The 22,185-nt window shown below is 50.2% G+C and overlaps 3 protein-coding genes across 5 annotated transcripts; 2 read left to right on the forward strand and 1 right to left on the reverse strand.

The window, feature by feature from the left end:
- Positions 1-208: 208 nt before the first annotated feature.
- Positions 209-8,528, reverse strand: SPATA2 (spermatogenesis associated 2). 3 transcript variants are annotated; one of them, XM_040575747.1, is made up of 3 exons: positions 8,367-8,528; positions 5,784-6,209; positions 209-4,026 (listed from the first exon to the last, which is right to left on the reverse strand). In XM_040575747.1, the coding sequence occupies exons 2-3, from the start codon at positions 6,099-6,101 to the stop codon at positions 2,773-2,775; spliced, it is 1,572 nt and encodes a 523-aa protein (XP_040431681.1). In that variant the 5' UTR covers positions 6,102-6,209; positions 8,367-8,528; the 3' UTR covers positions 209-2,772. The 3 variants fall into 3 exon arrangements, with proteins under 3 accessions (XP_040431681.1, XP_040431679.1, XP_040431680.1); XM_040575745.1 differs by having other exon boundaries at positions 8,346-8,528; XM_040575746.1 differs by lacking the exon at positions 8,367-8,528 and adding an exon at positions 6,368-7,781.
- A 257-nt stretch (positions 8,529-8,785) lies between these two features.
- RNF114 (ring finger protein 114) lies at positions 8,786-14,727 on the forward strand. Its single transcript, XM_040575748.1, has 6 exons — positions 8,786-8,986; positions 9,396-9,546; positions 10,593-10,699; positions 11,461-11,575; positions 12,457-12,564; positions 12,775-14,727. The coding sequence occupies exons 1-6, from the start codon at positions 8,838-8,840 to the stop codon at positions 12,838-12,840; spliced, it is 696 nt and encodes a 231-aa protein (XP_040431682.1). The 5' UTR covers positions 8,786-8,837; the 3' UTR covers positions 12,841-14,727.
- Positions 14,728-17,510: 2,783 nt separating this feature from the next.
- On the forward strand, positions 17,511-21,075 carry SNAI1 (snail family transcriptional repressor 1). Its single transcript, XM_040575998.1, has 3 exons — positions 17,511-17,637; positions 18,240-18,749; positions 19,854-21,075. Exons 1-3 carry the CDS (start codon positions 17,559-17,561, stop codon positions 20,033-20,035), a joined length of 771 nt encoding a protein of 256 aa, XP_040431932.1. The 5' UTR covers positions 17,511-17,558; the 3' UTR covers positions 20,036-21,075.
- The last annotated feature ends 1,110 nt before the right edge of the window (positions 21,076-22,185 follow it).

The following is a 22,185-nucleotide window of genomic DNA, read 5'->3' on the forward strand; positions in this document are numbered from 1 at the left end:
AACGAGAGGCATGCTGCTAAGGCTCAAAAATAAACCTTTTTTAAAAAAGCTTTGCGTTCTGCAGGCAGTCCATCTCATTTCACACAGCTGAGGCTCACGATACAGACACACTTGCCCATTTGGCCCCCAAGATTACCTCTGTGCACCACCTCACTTCCGCATGCAGAACACAGTTGTGAAACAGACAGCTACATGCACTCAACTTTAAGAAAAGTTAAGCCTTTTCTTAAAGGCCTCTTTATTTTTAAATTCCTTCAAAACATAAATTAGTTTTAACAAATCAGATGCAAAACACCTGCATTTTCAATTAGCATATATATTTTACTGTATCAATCACAGCAACCTCATACAGTAAGATACACAAAAATAGAGCATGGTATCACTTCAATTCAACACAGTTTTGTAATACAGTATTCCATGACATATATACACAGGACTTTTCTTTTCCAAAGCAAGTCTAGTCCCTGCTATAGTCACTGTAAAAATTACGTGGCATCACAGTTTTAGTTATTCACTGTAGTGTGAGTAGCCATATGGAAACTGAACTAGTGAACTAGAAGATACACTGCAGAACAGCCATACAGGCATGACACTTCAGAAGGTGAACAAAAAATAACCACTGAAATGAAAACCACCCCTAGACTGAATTTTAATAGTAAAATTGTTCTTAAATTCCTCATTATATACACGATGTATCTACATTTGTGTTATATTTATATATATATATATATATATTTATAAAAAAACATACAAGAATTTGAAAACCTTAAAATCATTCACCTAAACAATATTTACCCCCAACCTTCAGGGTCAGCAAGGCAATGCTTGCCTAGAACATTATGTTCAGTTGCAGTCGCTTGATTCAGAAATTTCCCTGATTGCTAAACACACACCATTCACTTTGTTTCTTAGTGCAAACTGTACAGTGACTTATTGTTCTTAGCCCCCTGTAAGACTCAGGTTTCACCTTATTTTCCATAATACTTCTGAGACCCATTTATGGCTAAAATTATTTTAGCTATTTTACAACATTAGCCTATATAGTTCCCCCTAAACCTACCTCAAGCCCTCCCCCCACCCCCGAAAATCAAGAAAAAAAGACCATTCATGCATGTCTCTGTCACACAGGGATCAATGAACATTTAAAGTTTAGAAGCCTAGACTCTAACAGTGTTTAAAAAAAACCCTAAGTGAATTATTTTAGTGCAAAGTGGACTACATAGTTTACAATTCAGCTAGAGTTTGTTCGTTTTTTTTATACAGATACTTTAAACACATTTAATTCTGCACATCAGATTAGGTTGCCTGATAGTTTGTTCTAACTAGCTAGCTTGAATAAAAGAAGTTAGAAGGATTCTTGTGGATTTTCTGTAAAGAAAAAAACTAAAGCCTATTCATAACTGGGTGTTGTTTGGGGGGGTCAAACTGTACAGAGTCTAGCACAATGGAGTCCTGGTTCTCAGCTAGGGTTCCTATGTGCTACAATAATACAGATAAATACTATTATCTGATTCACATCCATAATTGTTAGGTTTACTTTAACAGGATTCACAAATGAGCTCTGATTTTTAACCAGGCCAGTGCTTTACTTGCTGGACTACACGACAGACTTTGCAGTGAATTTGGACACAAGCATAACATTGATACTTACAATTCCCATAACCACAAAGAAAAAGCGTGCACTGAGAACCAAAATCTTGCAGTTCTTAGACAAGACTCCACCTAATTTAGTGGCAACCTTATCAGAAGGAAAAAGAACGTTAGATTAAAAAAAAATTGATCAGAGCCAATAACATCAGTCTGCCACAGTGACCGTAACAAGCTGTGAAATACAGTACAAGTAAAAACAAAACGCCACCTGAACAAATAACCCAGAGAGACTTCATAGTTATAATGATTTTACCACTTTTAAAAACTCAACATATTAAATATTTATTAAAAATAAACTGTTTCCAAATTACCTATTTACAGTACAAAGAACAGTACTTAATACATGTGCAACAGAAAGTGAAGAAAATCGGTACTCATCTGGAAGGACGACACTCTAGGCATAATTTAAGTGACGTGAGCACAGGTTCACCTTTTTTAAAATACCACACAGTAAAAACCAGGATGATATTGGCAACACTAGAAAATAAAGCACATATTGTTCGGATTATATAAGCTTGAGATAAACAACCGGGACATAAGGGGAGAAGGAAGAAACATGAAGATGAAAAGAAGAGATGCTGTGGTGTTTGCATTTCGGAGATCAAGAAATGCAGACACACTTTGAAAAATAGTCCTTGTTGGCAAAACAAGCCATTCACATATTTCTTGCACATTTTAAAGTCATACTTTACCAAAACCGGCAGTAGTTTCATCACCCCCAGAAAACGAGAATCTTATTTCTTAGAGCCTCGCATGGTTTCCTTTGGGCAAGGAGATGACTAAAATGGTGTGAAAGGTGTGATGTCACTTTTCTAAAATGCAACAGCTGCCAAGTTTTAAAGAAAAATGTGCTCTTCTCCCCCATTTCAACTGAGAAGGAACGATGATTTATTTAGGAGTTACCTAAATTATAGCAGCATGAAATCTAATGTATCTGCAGCATTTGGTAAGCCACAAAAATCAAGAACTGGCACCCGATCACTGAACCATGGTTCCAAATATTTGGACATGTCATTTCTGTAAGAGGTCAGTGCTTTTTTCTCATCAGCGGAGTCAGAACATGAGTTGTGATAGCCCTTTCCCCTCCCCTTTTCCTTCCCCTGCAAATCAGACCGATCGAGTCTATCTATAAACTACGTGGGACAGCTGGGCCGACTTATAGTTTAACTGATTGTTAGGCATGAACCTGTGAAGCTCGCTTTTTCTACAGCAGGGATCGTAATAGTAAGCACTGAGGCAAGTGTCACATGAGACTTTTGAACAAAACGTGCAAGTGTTTGCAGCTCCGGATCGGTTACAAAAGCCACAGCGGGAGGTGCCTGAAGATTTGGATTTCGAACTGAACTGAGAAGCCCTCTCCTGACTCTGAGTCTGTGACGTGTACTGAGATTTCTCCCTTAAAGCAGATGCAGGAGACAAGCCGTCGTTTGGAACCGGTTTGATGGAGTAGGTGCTCTGTTTCACTGCTGGATAATCCTGCCTAGAGTTGAACAGATTGTCACACTTTTGGCAAACAGAAGTGCCACAAGGTACACCACAGTTTTGGCACTTGATGGAAGCTGTCTCTTTGGCTAGATGGGCGCGTTTGTGGTAAACAGGGTTGGCATCGTTTTTTAGCAGCCAGACATCAGGCTTAATAGCTTCTTGTCTTTTAAAATTTAACATACTTCTCGAATCGGGGTCGGTATATAAATCTAAGTCCTCTTGAGCAGAAAAATAGGAGCTGTAAGGGACATTTGTTCTTAACATGCCGTTGTGATGAGACGAAGTTGGCAAGAATTCATCGGAACATGCATGTGGGGAGCTTGACATTGTCAGGAGAGAGGGTGACGGACGGATGATTTCGTCCTTAATGTCATCTTCCGCATCGACTAGAATTGGTTCTTTCCTGAGACTCAAAGAGCTCATCAAAGGCGGTTTCTTATTTTCCCAGTAATTATCGTATGTGTCTACTGATTTAGAAGGCTTGCTCACCTTCGGCTTGAAGTAATCTTTAGAGGCCCGTTCGCTTGCTGATTTCTGAAGCACCATGCGTGCCATGGAGGTGTTCAAGTTTTCCTTGCACTCTGCACGCCGCTTCATGGCTTCCGAGCAGCCTCTAACATCTTCATTGCTGTTTTTTCGTTCGTTTATGACATCGATCTCTGAGTAGCCTTTATCCTTCACTTGCAAATGAATCTCAAGAAGCTGCTCACATTCCACTTTGGCCAAAAAGAGCTCAAATGAAACCATTTTCACTTGAATGGCATCAACCTGCTCTTTGAGCTTATACGTTGTTCCCAGTTCTTGGACATAGCCCATGTAGTTCAGAATCTGCCTTACATCATCTTCAGTTAGAGCAGACTTCACATAATAAACAAAGGGTCCAGTGTAGGTCTAAGGAGGTGGGGGGGGAGAATAAAAGGAACACTAGGTTACAAATTCAGCGGACGAGATGTTCAGATAGTTCAGTGACAGATACTACAGAATTAAACAGAACGATGACAGAGAACACATGCATCTCCCATGGCAAGGCGAACTCCGTTTCTGCATCCCTCCTGTTCAGCAGATGGAAATTCTGCATGAGGCAAATTCAGAGTAGGAGAACTTTCGTTCAAGCTGAAAGCCTGATTAGCATAATGTCCTCCTTGCCGATTTAATTCGCTATCCTGTACATTAACTCTTATACGTACCAGGAAGCTCTCTGTTTAGAATTCTAGCGTAAAAGCCAAAAGGCAGAGATTTAATGTATTCCCCCTGGGCAGGCGACAGCTGAAGATAACAAGAGCTCGGCATTCCTGCAAGAGCACCGCAGCCCTCTTCGATCCAGGTTTAAATATACTCAGATGCACTTTTCTGCGTGGGGGTGTCTGCGGGTGTATAATTACTATGCAACTCCAGCGCCTGTTTTCTTTAATCTAGTATCAGGTCAAGAGTTTCCACTAAAAAAGCCCCAAAACGGAGAGGAGTTTGCACAAGCCGAAGTTCCCTTAGCACCTGCCACACCTGAGGTACGCTGTTAACAGCTGGAGTTGGTTTGGGTCACAGGGAGGAACAGCCTGGCCATCGTGTCTTTGTAAAGAACAGCTACCGGATCCATAAAGCACAACCGAAGCCAGCAGCAGCAGTGCGTCAAGACACACCCTGGCTGGACCAGCCAGCACCAAAAAGGCCGGAACTTAAGCACAGCGATACGGATACAGCGAAGAAAGGAACAGCCTTCTCTTGGCAGAGAGACGACTCTCAAACGTCCCTGCCCACTGCAGGGGGTTGGAACCAGAGAGTCTTTAAGGTCCCTTCCAACCCAAACCATTCTAGGGATCTATGAAATGCACCACTAACGTTCAAATCCTCTGCTAAATTGCAAAAGCGTCTTAAGAAAAAAGCAAAAATACCCATCACTGGTGCACATAACCTGCAAAAGACTAAAATAAACCAAAAATGTTTTTATCCAACTTTCAAGCCTCAAACGTTCAAGTCACCTGCAGCATCCGTTATGGAAATGCTGCAGCAGCTTTGAGTAAGAATGTAAGGACAGGCAGAAGATAAAACAGAAAATCGCCAGCAGAGAACTCGTAGCTGACTTCCAGCCGTCGAGCCGAGCAACGCACGAGTTCCTACACTTCACTGTGAGGTCCTGGCATAGGTGAATGATTTGAAAGCGCATTAAAATCAAAATTTCATTAATTGAGAACTGACAGGCAACACACAGGAACCCCAGCAAAGCGTCCACTTGAAAGCCTACACTGATTGTTAGTGCTTATGCTACATTAATAGCTGCTGCAACGTTGAACCGAAACTATGGGTGAGCTTAAACACAGCTTAATCACTCGCCCTAGCAAAAGCATCTCTGAGTAGATGTTAGGGACAGTAACAGGACAGGTGAGCAAAAACCTTAAAATAAACTCCCCTTCTGTTTTATAATTACTTTAAAAATGCAGACAGAGCTTGTACTTTGCTGTCGAGACAGCCTCACCAGTACAAACTCTGCATTTTACCTTTCTTACAGCTTCTGTTTACCAGCTCTACGTATAGTCACATACTTACTTCAGCCTAACGTGCAGGAAAGAGTCATCTTAAGGGAAACGCATGAAATGTTTTAAAAAAGAAAAATAAATCGTGTTCTCACTACTGCCACAAAAAAAAAGTCTTACCTTAATGTTTTTGAACTCCTTTTTCCAGGGATAAAGAAAGAGATTGATTCCAACTGTCTCGAGCATGCTGAATGCATTATGGAGAGAATGTAAACTTGAGGATTTCAGAGCTCTCAGTGAGTTTTCAGCCATCTCATAAAATTTTATCAACCGGAATCTATAAAAGGGATCAATTTTGGGAAGGCAAAATAAGGCGGACGCTGCCACTCGCAAATACTCATCGTTAATAGGACGCTGCTTGTTGTCAGAGACACTCAGTTTGCACTCATGGAACTGTACATACTTCCTAAATAAATCGTCTTTATATTTTGTATCCATTGAAATCAGTTTTTGTCTCACGCCCGGGAGGCTACCTCGTCTCTCTCATGGTTGTTCGGCAGTGGGCTGGTTATCTGGCATTAAGAATCCTCAGTAACAGCAACTCCTCTGGAACAGAAATTGAAAACAAAGACAAGTCATCACCGTTGCATAAATCCCAGATGTCCCCAGCATCTATTTGCTTCACAGGATCCTATAAAACGGTTTGCAGAGCAGGAGCTCCCGAAACAGCCTCTCCAGGTCTCTGAAAAAGCGCAGGCACCTACAGGCAGGCTGATGTCCTGCTTCTCCCTGGCATTCGCTACTGCTTTTTCCAGTCATCTGCCTAAAACAGAGCACAATAAACCTAAATCAACGTCTGATGAAAGGAAGTCCGTGTAGGCATGTGTCCGGCTTGAAGATTCCTTGGGCTAGGGAGACAAGGCGAAAGTAACTCACAGCAAAGGACTGAGAGGAAAAAACGAGGGTTTTTTGTTGGTTCACTTGTTTTGGGACTTCTCTCGTTTGACCTCACCCTTTCACAGTTCAAACAACTTACGCAAACCTGATTTTAATCAGGTTTTTTTTTTTTTTTTTTTTTTGCCCTGCACAGCAATACAGAGATTAAAAAATCCCACAAAGTTTCATTTTGCTCATATTGGGAAAGCATCTGTTTGTTTTTTTTTCCCCTAGTAGCACAGGACAGCCCACAGACCGAGCAGATTAATACACTTCGCCTTTTATTTCTACCATTTTCTAGGCTTTTGACTGCTGCTCATCCACCTGATGGCACGCCCGGGCCATCCCTGTGCCGAGTGCTTTGTGGCCACCCTACAGAACGCGCTGCCCCGAGCACTGAAGTGCAGCCGAAGCTTCAGCTGGGCGCTAGCAGGTGCAAAGATTGCAGTCTTTTCAACAAAGAGCTACAACTGCTGTTTTCAGCTGTTTTATCACAACAGAGCAAAGCCATTCCTGCTTCAACACCACACAGGCTTCTGTCTGCAGGTCCAGTTGCTTCTTCACCTTACTGGGCTCCCGTACTACACAGAAGAAGCTGGCGCCCAAACGAGCCTCTCCGCACTGCCGTCCCAAAGGCAGGTAAGGAGCAGGCCAGCAGACTCTCAGCTACCCGAAAACCCTGAGGTTAAAAAGCAGACCACAGGCTTTCACTGTTAAATAAGCACAACCTAGCGCTTCCCGACCGTGAACCAAGAGGGAGAGCACAAGGGACAGAAGTTGAAGTTAGTTCAGCCCTCTCCACGAGCAGTTCTCTCTCTCTCTCCCCTAGCTCTTTCCTCCTGAGATCGTACGAGATGAGGTCTGTGGACAAAACCAACCACACTTCTGCTACTTAGCAAGAAGAGCTCCACGAGAGAGCTTCAGAGAAAAAGCCTCGTCTGGCACACCGCTAACACACCCTGAGGGTAAACAGGGATCTCGTGCTGGCGAGGAGCTGGATTCAACGTTTGAATTCCGCCATCTCCAACGTTAACGACCACTCAGCGACGGCGCTTGCTCGTGCGCTGGAGGCCTCAGGGCGAGGAAAGTCCCCGCAGGGAAGGAAGGGACTTAGCGAGACCCCGTGAACCGCGACATTCGGCGGCGCTGCCAGCCCCAGCCCCGCCGCGCTCGCTGCACGCATGCCAGAGCTCAGGCGGCCGAGAGGCGAGGCGCGACAGCCAAGGCAGCGAGCCCCGCAGGGCTGCCCCTCCGCCCGCGGGGCAGCGTCACGCGCTCAGCCGAGGCGGCCCGCACGCAGCCGGCCGGCGCGGGTCCAGGGCCGCCGGGGATCAACGCGGCGGCTGCCGGAGCGGGTCCAGCAACGGGCGTTCGGTTGAGAACTCCTGACGGAAAGCCCCAACGCCCCGCGGAAACGCGCCAGCAGCGACCCGCTCGGGGCCTGGGAGGGGCGCGACGGGGCTGCTGCGCTGCCGGGTCCAAGCCCCCCCCCCGAGAGGAGCGGCAGCGGGGCCCGGGCTGCGCGGCCCCGCACGCCTCAGCGCTGCGCGCGGGAGGGGGCGCGGGGCAGGCCCTCGTCCCCCGCACGCCCGCACGCGCCGGGCCCTCGCCAAACGGTTAACGAGGAATTCAGCCCCCCGGGACCCGAGAACCAACCGCTCAGCCCCCACGCGGCACCTCGGGCGGCACAGCGGCCCGGAGCAGCGCCCGGCGGGGCCCCGGCCGCCCTCACCGCCACGACGCCGCCCCCGCCCCTCAGCGCGGCCCCCTCAGGGCCAGGCCCGCCCCCGCCGCCCCCTCACGCACCGCGCCGGGCCCGTCCCTCGCCGCTCCGCTCCGCCACCGCTCTGCCGGAAGCGCGCCGTGACCCGGAAGCAGACGCGGGGCCGCCCCCGGCGGCTTCCGGCGCCGTGCGGCCGCGGGCGGCGGCTGGGGCAGCCCAGGCACGGCCCGGCCCAGCCCGGCCCACGGCGGGGGAGCGCCCCGGAAGCGGACGGCGGGGGAGGGAAGCCCCGCCTCCCGCTGTGAGGGGACTTCCGGCGGGTGACGTCATGCGGCGGGGCGGGCGGGGAGGCGGAGGCGGGGCGGGCCCCTAGCAACGGGCCCCGCCCCTAGCAACAGGCCACACCCGTAGCGACCGACCGCGCCCCTGGCAACCGACCACGCCCCTAGCAACCGACTACGCCCCTAGCAACCGACCGCCTCCTCGCCTGACCCCTCCTGTCTCGGCCCCGCCCCCAGGTGGGCGTGGCCTCGGGAGGGCGGAAGGGGCGCGGCCGTGCCGCGGCCGCCGGCAAGATGGCGGTGGCGGGGGGCGGCGGAGGCTCCTCGGCGTCCTGCGCGCCCTCCGCCCGCGGCCCCGAGCGGCCCGACCCGCTGGCACGGCTCACCTGCCCCGTGTGCCTCGAGGTGTTCGAGAGCCCCGTGCGCGTCCCCTGCGGACACGTGTGAGCGGCGGGGGGCGGGACCGGGGGGCTGCGGCCGGGCTGAGGCCTAGGGGATAGGGGCCGGGGCCCGGGCCCAGGCCCGGTGTCGGTTGGGGCCCTCCCGGCCGGGCCTTCAGCGCCTCGCCTCGGCCTGGGGGGCCGTGGGGGTTGAGGCAGGCGTGGCTCGCTCATCCGCAGCTCGCCCCGCCTGTGGCTGCGCTCAGGCCTCCGTGAGAGACCGCGCCGCCGCCGAAGCCTACCATTATTTAATGTTTTCCGTAGTTTCCTCTCCTGGAGGACGCGGAGGCTGAGCGTAACCGGCTGTGGTGCTGCCCCTCCCCGGGGCTGGGTGCCAGCAGGGCCTGGGCTGCCAGGAGCGCTCCTCCTGCCGCCTCTCATCTTGGTTTCTCTTTCCCTTTTCCCACCCTAGGTTCTGCACGCCGTGCCTGCAGGAGTGCCTCAAGCCCAAAAAGCCGGTCTGTGGCGTCTGCCGCAGCACCCTGGCGCCCGGCAGCAGGGCTCTGGACTTGGAAAAGCAGATCGAAGCGACGGAAACCACTTGTAATGGCTGCAACAAAAAGGTACGGGGGGGCTTCAGAATGAGGTGCGTGTGGTGTGCCTGTACAGCACTGCTGCTTCCGGGGAGGTGAATTGCTTTCTGCTTTCTATGGAATTGGGTCAAATTGTTTTGCGAAGTGCTGCTGGTATTTTATATTGGCAGCACCCAAATGTTGATGTTGTTTCAGCAGTTTTTTATGTTCGTTATTACCTGCCGAGGAAGTGGATTTCAAGTGAGAGATATTGATATAAAAATAATAGTAAAGTACAGCTTCTGACGTTGGTACTGTGAGCTTGTGGGAGGACCATCACAGTGAAATAGTGGATATGATTTTAGATAGTGATCACTTAAGCTGTTAAACAGAAGCTTATTTGTTTCGTTTAAAACAGTTGAGAGAGCAGCTTCACTTATTTGGGCAGTTATGTTCTGCAGGGGTGCTGTTGGTGCCCTGCATGTCAAATAACTGCACGGCATCTTCCTGTTGGTTCCTTCCTCTTTCTAAAGTTAGGCTACTTAGCACTAACTGAGTCTAAAACAGGGCATCTTAACTGATGGCAAAGCAACAAGAAAAGGATGACTAGACACCAAGATGAGAGCAGCACTGTTTGGTTGATTTCACTTTTAATTTCTGGGCAGTGTTCTTTTCATCGTTGCAGCCAATAGAAAGCCGTGGTGTGTTGATTACCAGTTGTTCAACCTGTAATTAAATCTATGCTACAGTCTGTACTAAAAGCAAACTTATTTTTCATTTATTGTCTCTTCTCCTCAGCAACGAGGTAAACAGGCTTTTTATGAAGTACATTTCCTCACGTTACAGCATGGGTTAAGTCAAGTAAGCTGTCCTAAACAGTACTGTATTTGTAGACTATTACAGGCAGCAAAGTTCTAGGTTAACTAATCTGTAATCTTAAAGCTTTCCACCTTATCAGCTGAAATGTCGTTTTTTTGCCTGCTTTAGCACTGTCTGCAGAAAGCTGCTTTATGTGGTTTTTTTACTTCTGCTTAGAATTGTAGAAGTAAGTGCAAGTAATTTAAATTAACGCTGCTGTGTAATTGTTACCTCCACAGATGTATCTCTCAAAGATGCGCAGCCATGCAGCTTCTTGTTCAAAGTACCAGAACTATATCATGGAGGGTGTGAAAGCTGTGACTAAAGAACCGCTCCACAACACCAGGTAACCTGCTCTTCTCTGGAAACGCTCGCCCTTAAGGTCACAAAAAGAGGGCTGTTGCTGAAAAATCGTTATAAAGTCTCAAATTTGATCCCCTCTTCCGAGAAGAGACCTTTTAGCTTTTTTTTTTTGTTGTTTTAAACTGCATTACAGTCTTTCATGCAAACTGTCGAGTTTTGCAGTAAAAGCAGACTTTACCTCTTCACGCAGTTTGTTCGTTAATTGTTAATCCTTTCGCAAAAAAAAACCACTTTAATCCTGTAACTGGCTGTGCATAAGCAAACTCTTCGCCTTTTCTGTGTAGCCTATGCACAAGACAAGATCAGGGTACCTGGTAGAAACATTTCTTTAATAATAACTGTCTTTCTGTCTCTTAACGCTACTAACTTATAACGGAGGGAATCTGGAGCTGACTGCAGTTTGCTCATCTCCGTTTTAGCATGCTGGGTGGTACCCCGTGCATTTAAAAAGTAAAAAATAAAAGAAGGTGATACGTGTCGCTTGTAGGCTTTGTAGAAGAAATATTTTCATGTAAAAATGCATGATATTAAGAGTTCCTTAAGGTATCATTAGGGATTAAAAGGCTGATTCTTAAAATTTGCTTGTCTTAATTGCATAGAATAATTTTTATTGTTAGTAGCTAGTAAGATAACTTCAGAGTAGTGAATCCCAAATCTTTCAACTTTGCTAAAATGATAGATTGTTTTGTACATTGAACTCTATGGAAATAATAAATCACTTCTTTTTTATTCTCCCTCAACTAGGAACTTCCCCAATCGCTTTACCTTTCCTTGTCCGTATTGCAGCGAGAAAAACTTTGATCAAGAAGGACTAGTTGAACACTGCAAAACATTGCACAGCATGGATGCAAAACAAGTGGTAATAAAAAGTCTTGGTGCAGGAATTGCAATGAAGTCTAGTCTTAAATCCCTTTGAAACAATGAATTAGAGACTTACTGCTTGAAGTTAAGTACATGTTTATAATTGCTTCTGTTAAAGTCAAATGTGGGTATGCTGTTCATGCATTTTCAGTTCTACATAATTTTAATTTTGCTTTTCGGTACATTCTCTGAAGGTGACTAGTCTCAATTCTTATTGCATCTACTTTACATATTCGTCTCATATTTGGAAAATGGTAGGCTTTCAAAGTAAACTAGGTGCAATAACAAACATGCAATTAATACAGTGTAATTAAAAAATTACTTTCTCTCTGCTGTCTTTAGTAATAAGGTATTAAAAACTACTGTGGAAAAAATGATTGAAAAAAATATATCTAGTTTTAGTAGTCTTTATCTGGTGATACTGTATCTCCTATAAAAGTAGTTACAAAACTTGGAATTGAATTTGAAGCTTTCATTTGTCTTTAAAGTTCTTTGAAATTCCAAATTTATTTAGGGAAAAAAATGATTGGAGAGAGGTGATCTTTGCAAAGGTGACCAAGGAAACTTCTCTGTCACTGAAAAATGAAGTCTGAAATCTTCTAAAGCAAACAGCTGTGATCGATTCTAATTTCCAATATGTAGAGAGAAGACTAAACTGTTCCTGTTCAGCGGTCTAAGACCTGAATTCAAATAATTCAGGGTTATCAGAGGCTTTTGTGAATGACCCAGCAAAGTAACTGACGTCACTTTGCGTTCAGAATAGTGATAGTTATGAATCTCACTCTTCGGTTTTCCACACTTTGTCCTACCCTTTCTAGTATAAATGTTGAAGCACTTAACTGTTGGGGCTTAATTGTTTTTTTTATTTATTTCTCGAAGGTTTGCCCAATTTGTGCCTCAATGCCGTGGGGAGATCCAAATTACAGGAGTGCTAACTTCATGGAGCACCTTCAGAGACGACACCGGTTTTCATATGATACTTTTGTGGTACGTGTTTCCTCACCCTTGGAATACGTCAGCCTGACGACTCTTAAAACCCAGCTTTTTTATGTAGCCACTACTGTAAAATGTAATCCATGCAGATGGTATCATGAGAGAAGTTGGATTACTGGCAAGTCAGAGGAGACAGCTGTTCTTGTGTTGTGTTAACCAATATGGCTCATGCAGTAAAAGAATTTCTGTACCCTTTGTTCATAGGATTATGATGCTGACGAAGATGATATGATGGCACAGGTTTTGATGCGTTCTTTGCGGGATAAATAAAAAGGAAGGCTAATTGTCAAACCAAGCTTCCATGAGAGGGAAATGGCCAGCATCCTTGCACTTCTCCCTGTCCATGCCAAGATGAACTCAGGCATCCAGAAATACAGAAGACTTTAATCTTAGTTTTGAATCCCCATTGGATCTTTCTGTATCATTCTTGGTTTTTTAGTAACATGACTATGCTGTTCAACCACGTAAGGCTAATTTTCTTATTTGCTTCACACAACTTAATTGTAGGTCAGTGTGGAGGAGACAGGTCTGTTTTCGTTCACATCTGCCTGTTTTCCGATTGCTTTTTTCCAGTTGTGTTCGTTTGACTAAAGCCAGAAATACTGCAAGCTGACTGGCATAAACTAGCTGGTAAATCTCTTCTTCCTGATCTTGTTTACATTTCTTAAATGATAGTAAAAGAGGTGTATTTGTGGCTGTTTTCCTTTAGTGAGACCCCTAGGTGCTAACTCATCATCAGATCAGTTCCCATTTAAAGTGGCCTGTGATTTCATAATGTTTACCAGTGTTTGAATTCTTACAGGCAGCCTCTCAGTTATATGGAAAACATGTCTTCAGTATGCGTCTTCAAACTACAACCTTCCTTAGCAAAACTGTTTGCAGCTGTGTAAGAAACTAGTTCAAAACATTTTAGTTCTACACCTGAGTATGATTTTGTTCCGTACTTTGACCATAATTTCTAGCCTGGAGAATAGAACTGTGGTGTTAGCTAAAATGCATAACTTTCAACTGGTACAGCAAATATTAATCATATTTGTTGGCCCTATTATTAAATCGGTGTTTAAAAAATTGGTTTGCTAGGAATCTTAAGCCTTACGCTTATAGGGGAATTCAGAAGCTTTCTCAATATCAGTCTTCTATTTAAACTAAAAATTTCATATATATATATATTCCTAGTTGTTCCATCCCTCAAGGCAAGCTGGTAGCAAAACTTATAATCCGTAGCACTTGCACAGCACTGCCTTCTGCATTACAGACTCTAACGAGTATTTTGAATTCCTGTTTTCATTTAAATGTCACTAAGGTAGCTGAAGCTGTACTTAGATTGTTTTCCATATATAGAGTATGGAGGTATGGCTTTCAAAGAAAAAGTAAAATATAAACAAAAGTTCAAATTCATAGAAAACGGATACTTGATACTCAGTTACACACTTCTACTGTAGAGCTTCCTTTGTAGTTTAACACTAATTGCACGATCAAGATGCTGAGATCGAGCAATCTGAGAGACCTGAACAGAACTTGCAAATCGGAGTAGTAGTGTTGAGATGTCTGGTCTAATTTAACTTGGCATGCGTGATTGGAGCAGCGGACCTGCATCACCACAGAGCTGAGTACTAATTAATTTATTTGACCAATACACTTAATATCTTCACACTCTGCAGACTGCAGCATAGCCTTACCCTTAAGAAATGAAACGCACCCCAGCTAAAACATCTTGATTAAACTTTGTGTCCAGCAAGTTTGTGTCTTCTAATATATTTAACTTGGTTTTGGTGTGCTTTTCCCCAACGTGGTAAGGCTGGTATAGACTCACACTGAGGTATCTGCTTGGTGACTGGAATCTTAGTCTTAGGAAAAAAGTACATCAGTGTGGGAAAAGTACTGTGTTTTGGGGTTGGTTACTTCTAACGCTTGGTCTGTGAAGAGATTACAATGTGCTAGTGGTTGGGTAGGGATTTCTGGGTTCTGGCTCAAACAAAGCTTTGTGATAAAGATTGGCCTGAGTCTGGATTTCTGCTACTGTTCTAAGTGCACTTCCACGCAATTCTGACAAAATGTTTAAGGAGCAGTTTGAAGCTTCTGAGCAATTACTTTTGTCATGTTTTTGACTTTTGAAGACAAGTTATAAATAAAGTTCATTTAACTTATAAAACCCTACCTTCATGTCAGCTTTTGCCATTTCTTCCTCCTGGTCCATACACTTCATTTTAGCACCTCCCTAAAAGCAGTTCCTGCTGGCTGTGTAAAGCTGCACGGAGCACGCTAGGAACTGGGAAACGTTGCAGAGACTTCACCTTTATCTCAACGGGCCGTTTTGTACGGGTTCATTGTTAGTAGCAGCTTCTTCTGTAATCTTCCAAACAGTGGACCAGATAGGTTATGAAAACCAGTAACCCATCCGAAAATGAGCTCACGTGATTCTAATCTGTCTGAGAGCAAGCGCTGCTGGAGCTGGGCAGAACGCTGCAGGTGGAGTCTGGTAGGCTAACGTTCGTGTAAGCCAGAGCAACAAACCCCTGGATTGTCTTGGTGAGTCGGGAAAGGTCGGCTGTCCAGGAGGGCTTTGCTTTCAGTGGAAATCTTTCCAACTCCTCTGCCTGTCAGGTTTGTGATGTTCATGTTCTTGTGTTGTGACAAGGAGGTGAGAATTGGCTTGCGCCACCCCTGGGTGAGATCGCTCTAGTTGCTCAGGCAGAGCGGTTGTGCCCTGTCTGTACAGAGCTGTTACTGACTACAGCTCGGGTTTGATTTCCTTCACCTTACTGCTTGGAAATTATTTCACATGGTACAAACGAAAACGATTGGCTGGAAAATGCACAGTAATTCTACTTTGATTAAATTTGTGTGCGAAAAAGAAGCGATGTTTTGGCACCTCCTAGCTTGATAGCAGCGGAATTTATAGCTCTGCTTTTTCTGCTGTGATGAGCATCACACAACCGCTCAGGGAAAGCGAGCTGTAGATCTCCACTTAACTGCTGAGGAGCTTTGTGTCTGTGCTGCTGACTTCATCAGCCTAACAAATACAAACTTGTTTACACGCAGGGATATCTTAGTGGTATTTGCTGATTGATTTTTTTTAAAAGCCATTCTGGTGAGAGGCATGTGTGTTGTTCCACCTTGATTCATCTCTTTGGTGTGCAGGAACTCAATTTTAAAGGCCTTGTTGCAGAAGGGGCCAGTTTGGGCTCCTAAATCCTGTGAAGTATGACTGCAGAAGAGCCAAGTGCTCTGCCAGAGGAGCTGCTTTCACCTCGTCAGCAGCTGATCTTGTGGCCGGGGAAGGCCCATTGTTGGCGGTAATGCAATCGGGCTGCCTTGGCCTGTGAAACGCCCAGCGTCTGGCACAGGGAGCCAGCGAAATTAGCACGTAGGGAGAGGGACAAGAGGGGAGGAGACGAGCATGCATTTGAGCTTTTTTTTGTTTTTAACGAATCTGTCTCTGGCCAAACAGCGGCCTTAAGCTGCTGATAAATTGATGCCGGTATTAATTGCCTAACGACCAGCATCGCTTCATCTGGCATACCAGCACTAAATCCCTCTGGGCTCCTTACCCTGGGGAACAGCATCTTGTGAAGGCCCCTGCCTGTAGTCGGGCACTAACGGCGGGGCCTGGGTTCTGGTGCCCGTGTGACAAAGGCACAGCAAACTTGACGGAGGTACGTGGTCACCGGTGAGACCGGCACGGGAAGGATTAGCCTCGCTCGGTCAGGACTTCCAAACTCGGGCGTTGCTTTGCCAGCTCCCCCCTGCCCCAGCAAGGCTGACGGTCTGCCGAAGCTTCGTGCCCCGGGGACTTTTCTCTGGGGCTCTGGCGGGGGCGCGCCGCCAGCAGGGGGAGCCCCGGGCGCGCCGCCGGGACCCCGCTCCCGGGGCTGCTCCCCCTCGGCCGGGGGGCGCAAGGGGCGGCTGCCGCTCGTTCTCCGGGATCCGGATTTTCCCTCCGGTAGAAGTGTTTTTGTTTGTTTGTTTGTCTGGTTTTGGTGTTTTTTTTTTTTTTTTTTACTTTTGTCTTTTTTTTTCCTTTTTTTCTTTTTTTTTTTTTTGTTTTTTTTTTTTGCCCCACGGGGGCTCGGGGGAGGGCTCCCACCATCCATCCACCACCCTGCAGGACGAAGGGTTTTCCCACAGAGAAAACCCCGCGTCTTGGAGTGGTCCCAGCCCCATCGCCGCACCCACGGGGGGGCTGCGGCCCCGGCCCCCCGCCTCTTGATCCTCCGGGGGCAAATCCCGGGGGCGAACACCCGCGGGAAGCCGAGGGCAGTCCTGCAGCAGAGGAGGGAGGGATGCAGCACAGGAGAGAGGGATGCGGCTCCAAGCAATGGGGCGGGGGGTGCTGCAGCTGTGCCCCCCCCGCAGAGCCTCGCTTCCACTTCTGCATTTGGGGCGGGTTGCGGCCAAACAGCGCCCAGCAGGTGCCGGGCCCCGGGGGGGGGGAAGAGCTGGGGCTGGGCAGTGGGGAGGGGAGGGAGAAAGGGGAGGGAGGGGAAGGGAAAATGGGAAAGGAAGAAGGGATGGGAAGGGAAAAGGGGAAAAAGGGAAGGGAAGAAGGGATGGGAAGAAGAAAAGGGAAGGGATAGGAAGGGAAGGGCAGAAGGGAAAGGATGGGAAGGGAAGAAGAGAAGGGAAGAGCAGGGAAGGGACAGGACGGGACGCGGAGGTCTGATGCCCGCCTTCCCCGGGGAGCGTCCCCAGGGATCCTGGGCTGGGCTTCGCACGGAGGACCCCAAAACCCCCTCACCGCGGGCACCAGCGGCGCGTCCCAGGTCCCCAATCCCGGTCCCGGCGCCCACGGCCCCTCCGCTCCCCCCGGCCCGGCCCCGGGGCTGGGGCCGGCACCTGCCGGGCTCCCTCCCCGCCCTCCCCATTGGCTCCGGGAGCCGGGGGCGGCCCCGCACCGCCCTCCCCGGCCCCGCACCGCCCCCCGGCCCCGATCCCATATTAACGGGCGCGGCGGCCCCGCGGCGGGCGGCGGTACCGGGGGCTGCAAGATGCCGCGCTCCTTCCTGGTGAAGAAGCACTTCTCGGCCAGCAAGAAGCCCAACTACAGCGAGCTGGAGAGCCAGACCGGTGCGTGCCGAGCCGAGCCGAGCCGCCCCCGAGGGCTTCGGGCTGTAGCACGGCGCGGGGGCGCCTCCTGTCCCCGCGGGGGAGCGGCCGGGAGGCTTTTTGCCTGCCTCTGGGGGGTTACTTTGCTAATTGCCACGGGTGGGATGGGCTCTGGGGTCTGCCGTGCTTCTTGCCCCGGGGGAGTTCTCTGTGGGGTGGGTGGGGGAGCGGGGACAGGACCCCGGGGGCTCCCCCCATGGGGTGGGTGCGGTGAGGTCCCCGCGATGTGGGGTGGGGTGGGATGGGCAGGGACCCTTCTGCCACCTCCCTTGCCATGGGGTGCTGAGATCCCGTGGGGTGGGTCCGTGTTCCCCAGGGTGGGCTGGTGTGCCCCGCCGCGTGGGTTGGGGGCCCTCTGGTTCCTTTGGCTTTGGGGTGGTTGGGGCGTGGGGGTGCCCGTGGGATGTGGTTGGGTCCCGTTGCCCCAGGGGGGTTTGCACAGCCCCATAGCGCGGCTCAGGCACCACGTTCTGCTGGGTGCGGAGCCCCCCGTGGGGTGAGTTGGGGTCCCCTTGCCCCGCTCAGGGGCTGGGCACCCCGCTGAGCGCTGCCTGTCCCCACAGTGCTGGCCGCCCCGCTGCTGTACGAGACGTGCCCGCTGTCCGTCATCCCCCCGCCCGAGGTGCTCGGCCCCGGTGCCTACTACCCGCCGCTGGTGTGGGACGCGGGGCTGCTCTCCAGCCTCTTCCCGGCCGGCCCGGGCACCGAGGCGGAGGCAGCGGGCGGCGCGGCGCCGGCCCTGGACCTGACGGCGCTCTCCAGCGAGGAGGACGAGGGCAAGAGCTCGGGGCCGCCCAGCCCAGCCTCGGCCCCCGCTGCCGCCGAGCGGTTCCGCTGCGCCCAGTGCGCCAAGGCCTACTCCACCTTCGCCGGGCTCTCCAAGCACAAACAATTGCACTGCGACGCCCAGACCAGGAAATCCTTCAGCTGCAAGTACTGCGAGAAGGAGTACGTGAGCCTGGGGGCTCTCAAGATGCACATCCGGAGCCACACGCTGCCCTGCGTCTGCAAGATGTGTGGCAAGGCCTTCTCCCGGCCCTGGCTGCTGCAGGGCCACATCCGGACGCACACCGGTAATGCTGGCTCTCGCCCCTCTCCCTCCCTCCCTTATCGCCCCCGGCTTCCCCGCTCCGCAGCCCGAAGCGAATCAGCGGTTGGGGTGTTATCTCGGAAGATAAGGGCTTCCCAAACCCCCTCGGCACATCTCTAAAACGTCCTTTAAATATCCTCCCGGCTGGAACCGAGCGTGGGGTCAAGGCTCAGCCCGTAAATCCGTGCCGCGCCAGCCAGCCCTGAGCTGACGGCACGTGCTCGCCCTGAATTTCACGAACCGGGGCTGTGACACACCACTGGGGTGCTCCCCACCGTGCCAGAAGCATCCCTGCCTGCACACCCAGCCCACCACCGTGGGCTCCGTGCGCTCCCCGGGGCACCAGGAGGTTTGCGGGGTGCGAGGTGCGTGGGGCAGGTGCTGGCGGCCGCCCCCTGCACCTGTTGTGCGGGGCCGCAGCTGCAGCCCGCCCCGCGCCTACAATGCATCTCCCGAGCATCCTTTGTGGTGCTACCGGGACAGTTTAATTGTCGCTTGGCACTGATTTCACACCCTCTCAGCGTACTAAAGATGACGGCTGAAGGAAGCCGGGAAGACTCGATTGTGCTTTCCAAATTGAGCATACGCGTTTGTTTCCTCCAAAAGAGCCTTTGAGGGGAATTCACCCTGGCCGGGCTTTTCAATGCGAGCCGGGAAGGAGAAGGGGGAGCGCGGGCGCGGAGGAAATAGCTGCACTCACCCTGGAGCCGGCGGCTTTCAGCCGCTATGATATAATTAACAGAGCTCCGCTTCCCTGCCGCCCCGCAGACGGCTCCCTTAGCTCAGGGCCGGAGCTCAATGTGGCTGCATTTGTAAGCCGAACTGCCTCGCCGCTCGCAGATGTTCCTGGCGTCGTTTTTCTGGGGTTGCGACCAGAGGTTTTTCTCTGAGCAGGAAATTCCCAAGTCCGAGGCTTTCCTCTGAGTGAATGCAGGCCGGGCAGCGCTGGCTCTCGGGCGAATAATAACAGCCTGCATTCCTTTTCACGCTGCTCCTCGCAAACTTTGGCTAATGAATGCCCTGGTCTTTGATATTCTCCATGTGTTGATGCACTGGTTAATTGGGAACGTTTCTCTTTGTCTCACAGGTGAAAAGCCCTTTTCCTGTACACACTGCAACCGGGCCTTCGCTGACCGCTCTAATCTGCGCGCCCACCTGCAGACCCATTCAGATGTAAAGAAGTACCAGTGCAAAACCTGCTCCCGGACTTTCTCCCGTATGTCACTGCTGCACAAGCACGAGGAGACGGGCTGCTCTGGGACGCGCTGAGGCCCCGGCGCCCTGCTAACACACAACTCGTATATTGTAACTAGTGTCTGTAGGAGTTAGTTGCCTCCTGTCGCCATTGCCCGCTGCCTCGGGCCGCGCGCAGCCCCGCCGGGCCCTAAGGGACTCGCACTCCTCCGTTGGTGCCTCCTGTGCAATCCTAAGGCCTGATCCTTCTCCCACCTTGGACGTCCGAGGGCACGGGACCGGACTCGTGCTTGGGTGGCAAACGAGAGCCCGAAGCCGTGCGCAGCCGCAGCCCCCGGTGCGGGCGCTGCCGGACCCTGCGCTGGGTGCCCAGTGCTGCAGGCGCTCAGCACCGTGCAGGGCCAGCCCCGAGCCCTGGCCGTGCCACCGGTGTGGAGCATTGCGACTGGGAAGCCTTGGGGGTTGGGTTGGTTTTGTGTTTTTTTGTTTGTTTGTTTTTTTGTTTGTTTGTTTGTTTTTTACCATAACCACTCGGTAACTTTTAAGACCCAATATTTTTGTAATGAAGAACAAGGAGCGTTAACGCAGCCCCCCCCCCCACCCCGATTGTATATATGCCGCCTATAGAAGGTGTAACTATGCAATAATACAGTATCACATTAGTTGTGAAGCAGCTGCTTCTCCCCAGCACAATGACAATTTGCAATGCCTACAAGATTAACGGTGTCCATAAAAGGCATTGGTAGCCATTTCAAACAAGAATCCTGTTTACAGAGCAGCTATGCACTCAAGCACCTGTTAATATGACTCTTAACAACTGCTTTTCAAGAGAACTGTGACTAATAGCAGGCACTTGTCAGCTGATACAATGGTGGCCTGTCCAAAGGCTGCCCATCGACAGGTGTGTGCCAAAAGTGCTATTTATGGTTATTGACAGGTGCCTCCTGAATGCATCTTTCTTTGGACCTTGTTTTCACCGAATCATAACAAAGAGGATGTTTACATTTCAAAGGTACACTGGTATTTATATTTTTGTGCCACGATTTTGTACTGATGAAACTTTTTATATAATTATATACAGTTTATTGATATTCAATAAAACGGTTAATTTATAATCTGGTTTTCGTGGGTGTTTTGGGTGGACGCACAGCTGGAGCTGAGCAGGGTGCAAGGGGGGATTGCTCCATCTCCATCGCGGGCTGGGGTCGCATTTTGGGGAGCGGGGTGCTGAGCTCCAGCGGGGTGCTGGCAGCCCTCCTGCTCCCACACCGCGCTCCTGCCGCCGGCTGCAGGTGAACCACAACGCTGTTTGCACGGCGGGGTCTGCAGAGCGGTTGCCTCCTGGGGAAGGAAAAGGTAGGCTGAGTCAGTTCCTGCCAAATGTGCCGGGGCTGGGGGAAGGGGGCAGCTGTGCTGAGACACGGGCTGACGGAGGGGGAGGCGAGGGGGGGCCGTGATGCGTCCCGTAGGCTCCACGTGGGACGGCGCAAGGGTGGCCGGGTGGGTACCTCCTGTCCGTTGGCGCTCGCCAACGCCGCCGCCGTGGGGACGAGCAGGGCACGAGGCGCCGCGGTGAGCCGGTGTGGGCGGTGTGGCGGCGGAGGTGGCGCATCCTGTTGTCACCGCAGAGCCCGTCGGCGTGCACCGTGGGGCTGTCCCCCTGCACTGCCCGCAGCCGTGGGGACAGGTGCTCCAAGGCCACCCCAGGAGCCTGTCTGTGGGATTTTCACTTAACGAAGCTGTGCCACCGCCCCAAACCTTGCACCCGCCCAGCCACGGCTGGATTTGGGGCACGTGGCGCAGCGCGGCCGCTCTTTCCTCCTGCCTCCCCGCAGGGCTGCAAGTTTGTCCTTTCGCCCTGCGCTTCCTCGGTGCCATCCCCAGGGCGTTGTGTTCCAGCAGGATAAAGGAGCCACCCCCAGCTCTCGTCCCCCCAGCTCTGCGCGCTGGAGACCTGGCCCCGGCGCTCGCGTCCGGCTCCCCGCATCTCCCAGGGGCTGTTAGGGAGCAGGAAGATGTGTGTGGCTGTAAAACGGAGCAGAGCTGCTGCTTGGCCCTTCTTTAATTAAGAGCTCTCCCGGTATAAACTGACTTTCCCAGCCGCGTTCGATTCATTACTTTATTATTAAGCAGGACAGGAAGTTTTGGGTTTTGTTCTCGTGTGTGCTTTTTTCTTCCTTTTCCCAACAGGAAGCGGGGGAAGGGCACTAATTACTTTCAGCTTT

This window comes from Cygnus olor, chromosome 16 (genome assembly GCF_009769625.2).
Source record: "Cygnus olor isolate bCygOlo1 chromosome 16, bCygOlo1.pri.v2, whole genome shotgun sequence".
Taxonomy (NCBI): Eukaryota; Metazoa; Chordata; class Aves; order Anseriformes; family Anatidae; genus Cygnus; species Cygnus olor.

Excerpts from the sequence above, each read along its gene's own strand:
- SPATA2 (XM_040575747.1), bottom strand. The coding sequence starts at position 6,101 with ATGGATACAAAATATAAAGACGATTTATTTAGGAAGTATGTACAGTTC. Across the intron at positions 4,027-5,783 it reads AGGAGTTCAAAAACATTAAG|ACCTACACTGGACCCTTTGT; the intron begins GTAAGACTTTTT and ends CCACCTCCTTAG.
- RNF114 (XM_040575748.1), top strand. The coding sequence starts at position 8,838 with ATGGCGGTGGCGGGGGGCGGCGGAGGCTCCTCGGCGTCCTGCGCGCCC. Across the intron at positions 9,547-10,592 it reads GTAATGGCTGCAACAAAAAG|ATGTATCTCTCAAAGATGCG; the intron begins GTACGGGGGGGC and ends TTACCTCCACAG. Across the intron at positions 10,700-11,460 it reads GAACCGCTCCACAACACCAG|GAACTTCCCCAATCGCTTTA; the intron begins GTAACCTGCTCT and ends TCCCTCAACTAG.
- SNAI1 (XM_040575998.1), top strand. The coding sequence starts at position 17,559 with ATGCCGCGCTCCTTCCTGGTGAAGAAGCACTTCTCGGCCAGCAAGAAG. Across the intron at positions 17,638-18,239 it reads CGAGCTGGAGAGCCAGACCG|TGCTGGCCGCCCCGCTGCTG; the intron begins GTGCGTGCCGAG and ends CTGTCCCCACAG. Across the intron at positions 18,750-19,853 it reads CCACATCCGGACGCACACCG|GTGAAAAGCCCTTTTCCTGT; the intron begins GTAATGCTGGCT and ends TTTGTCTCACAG.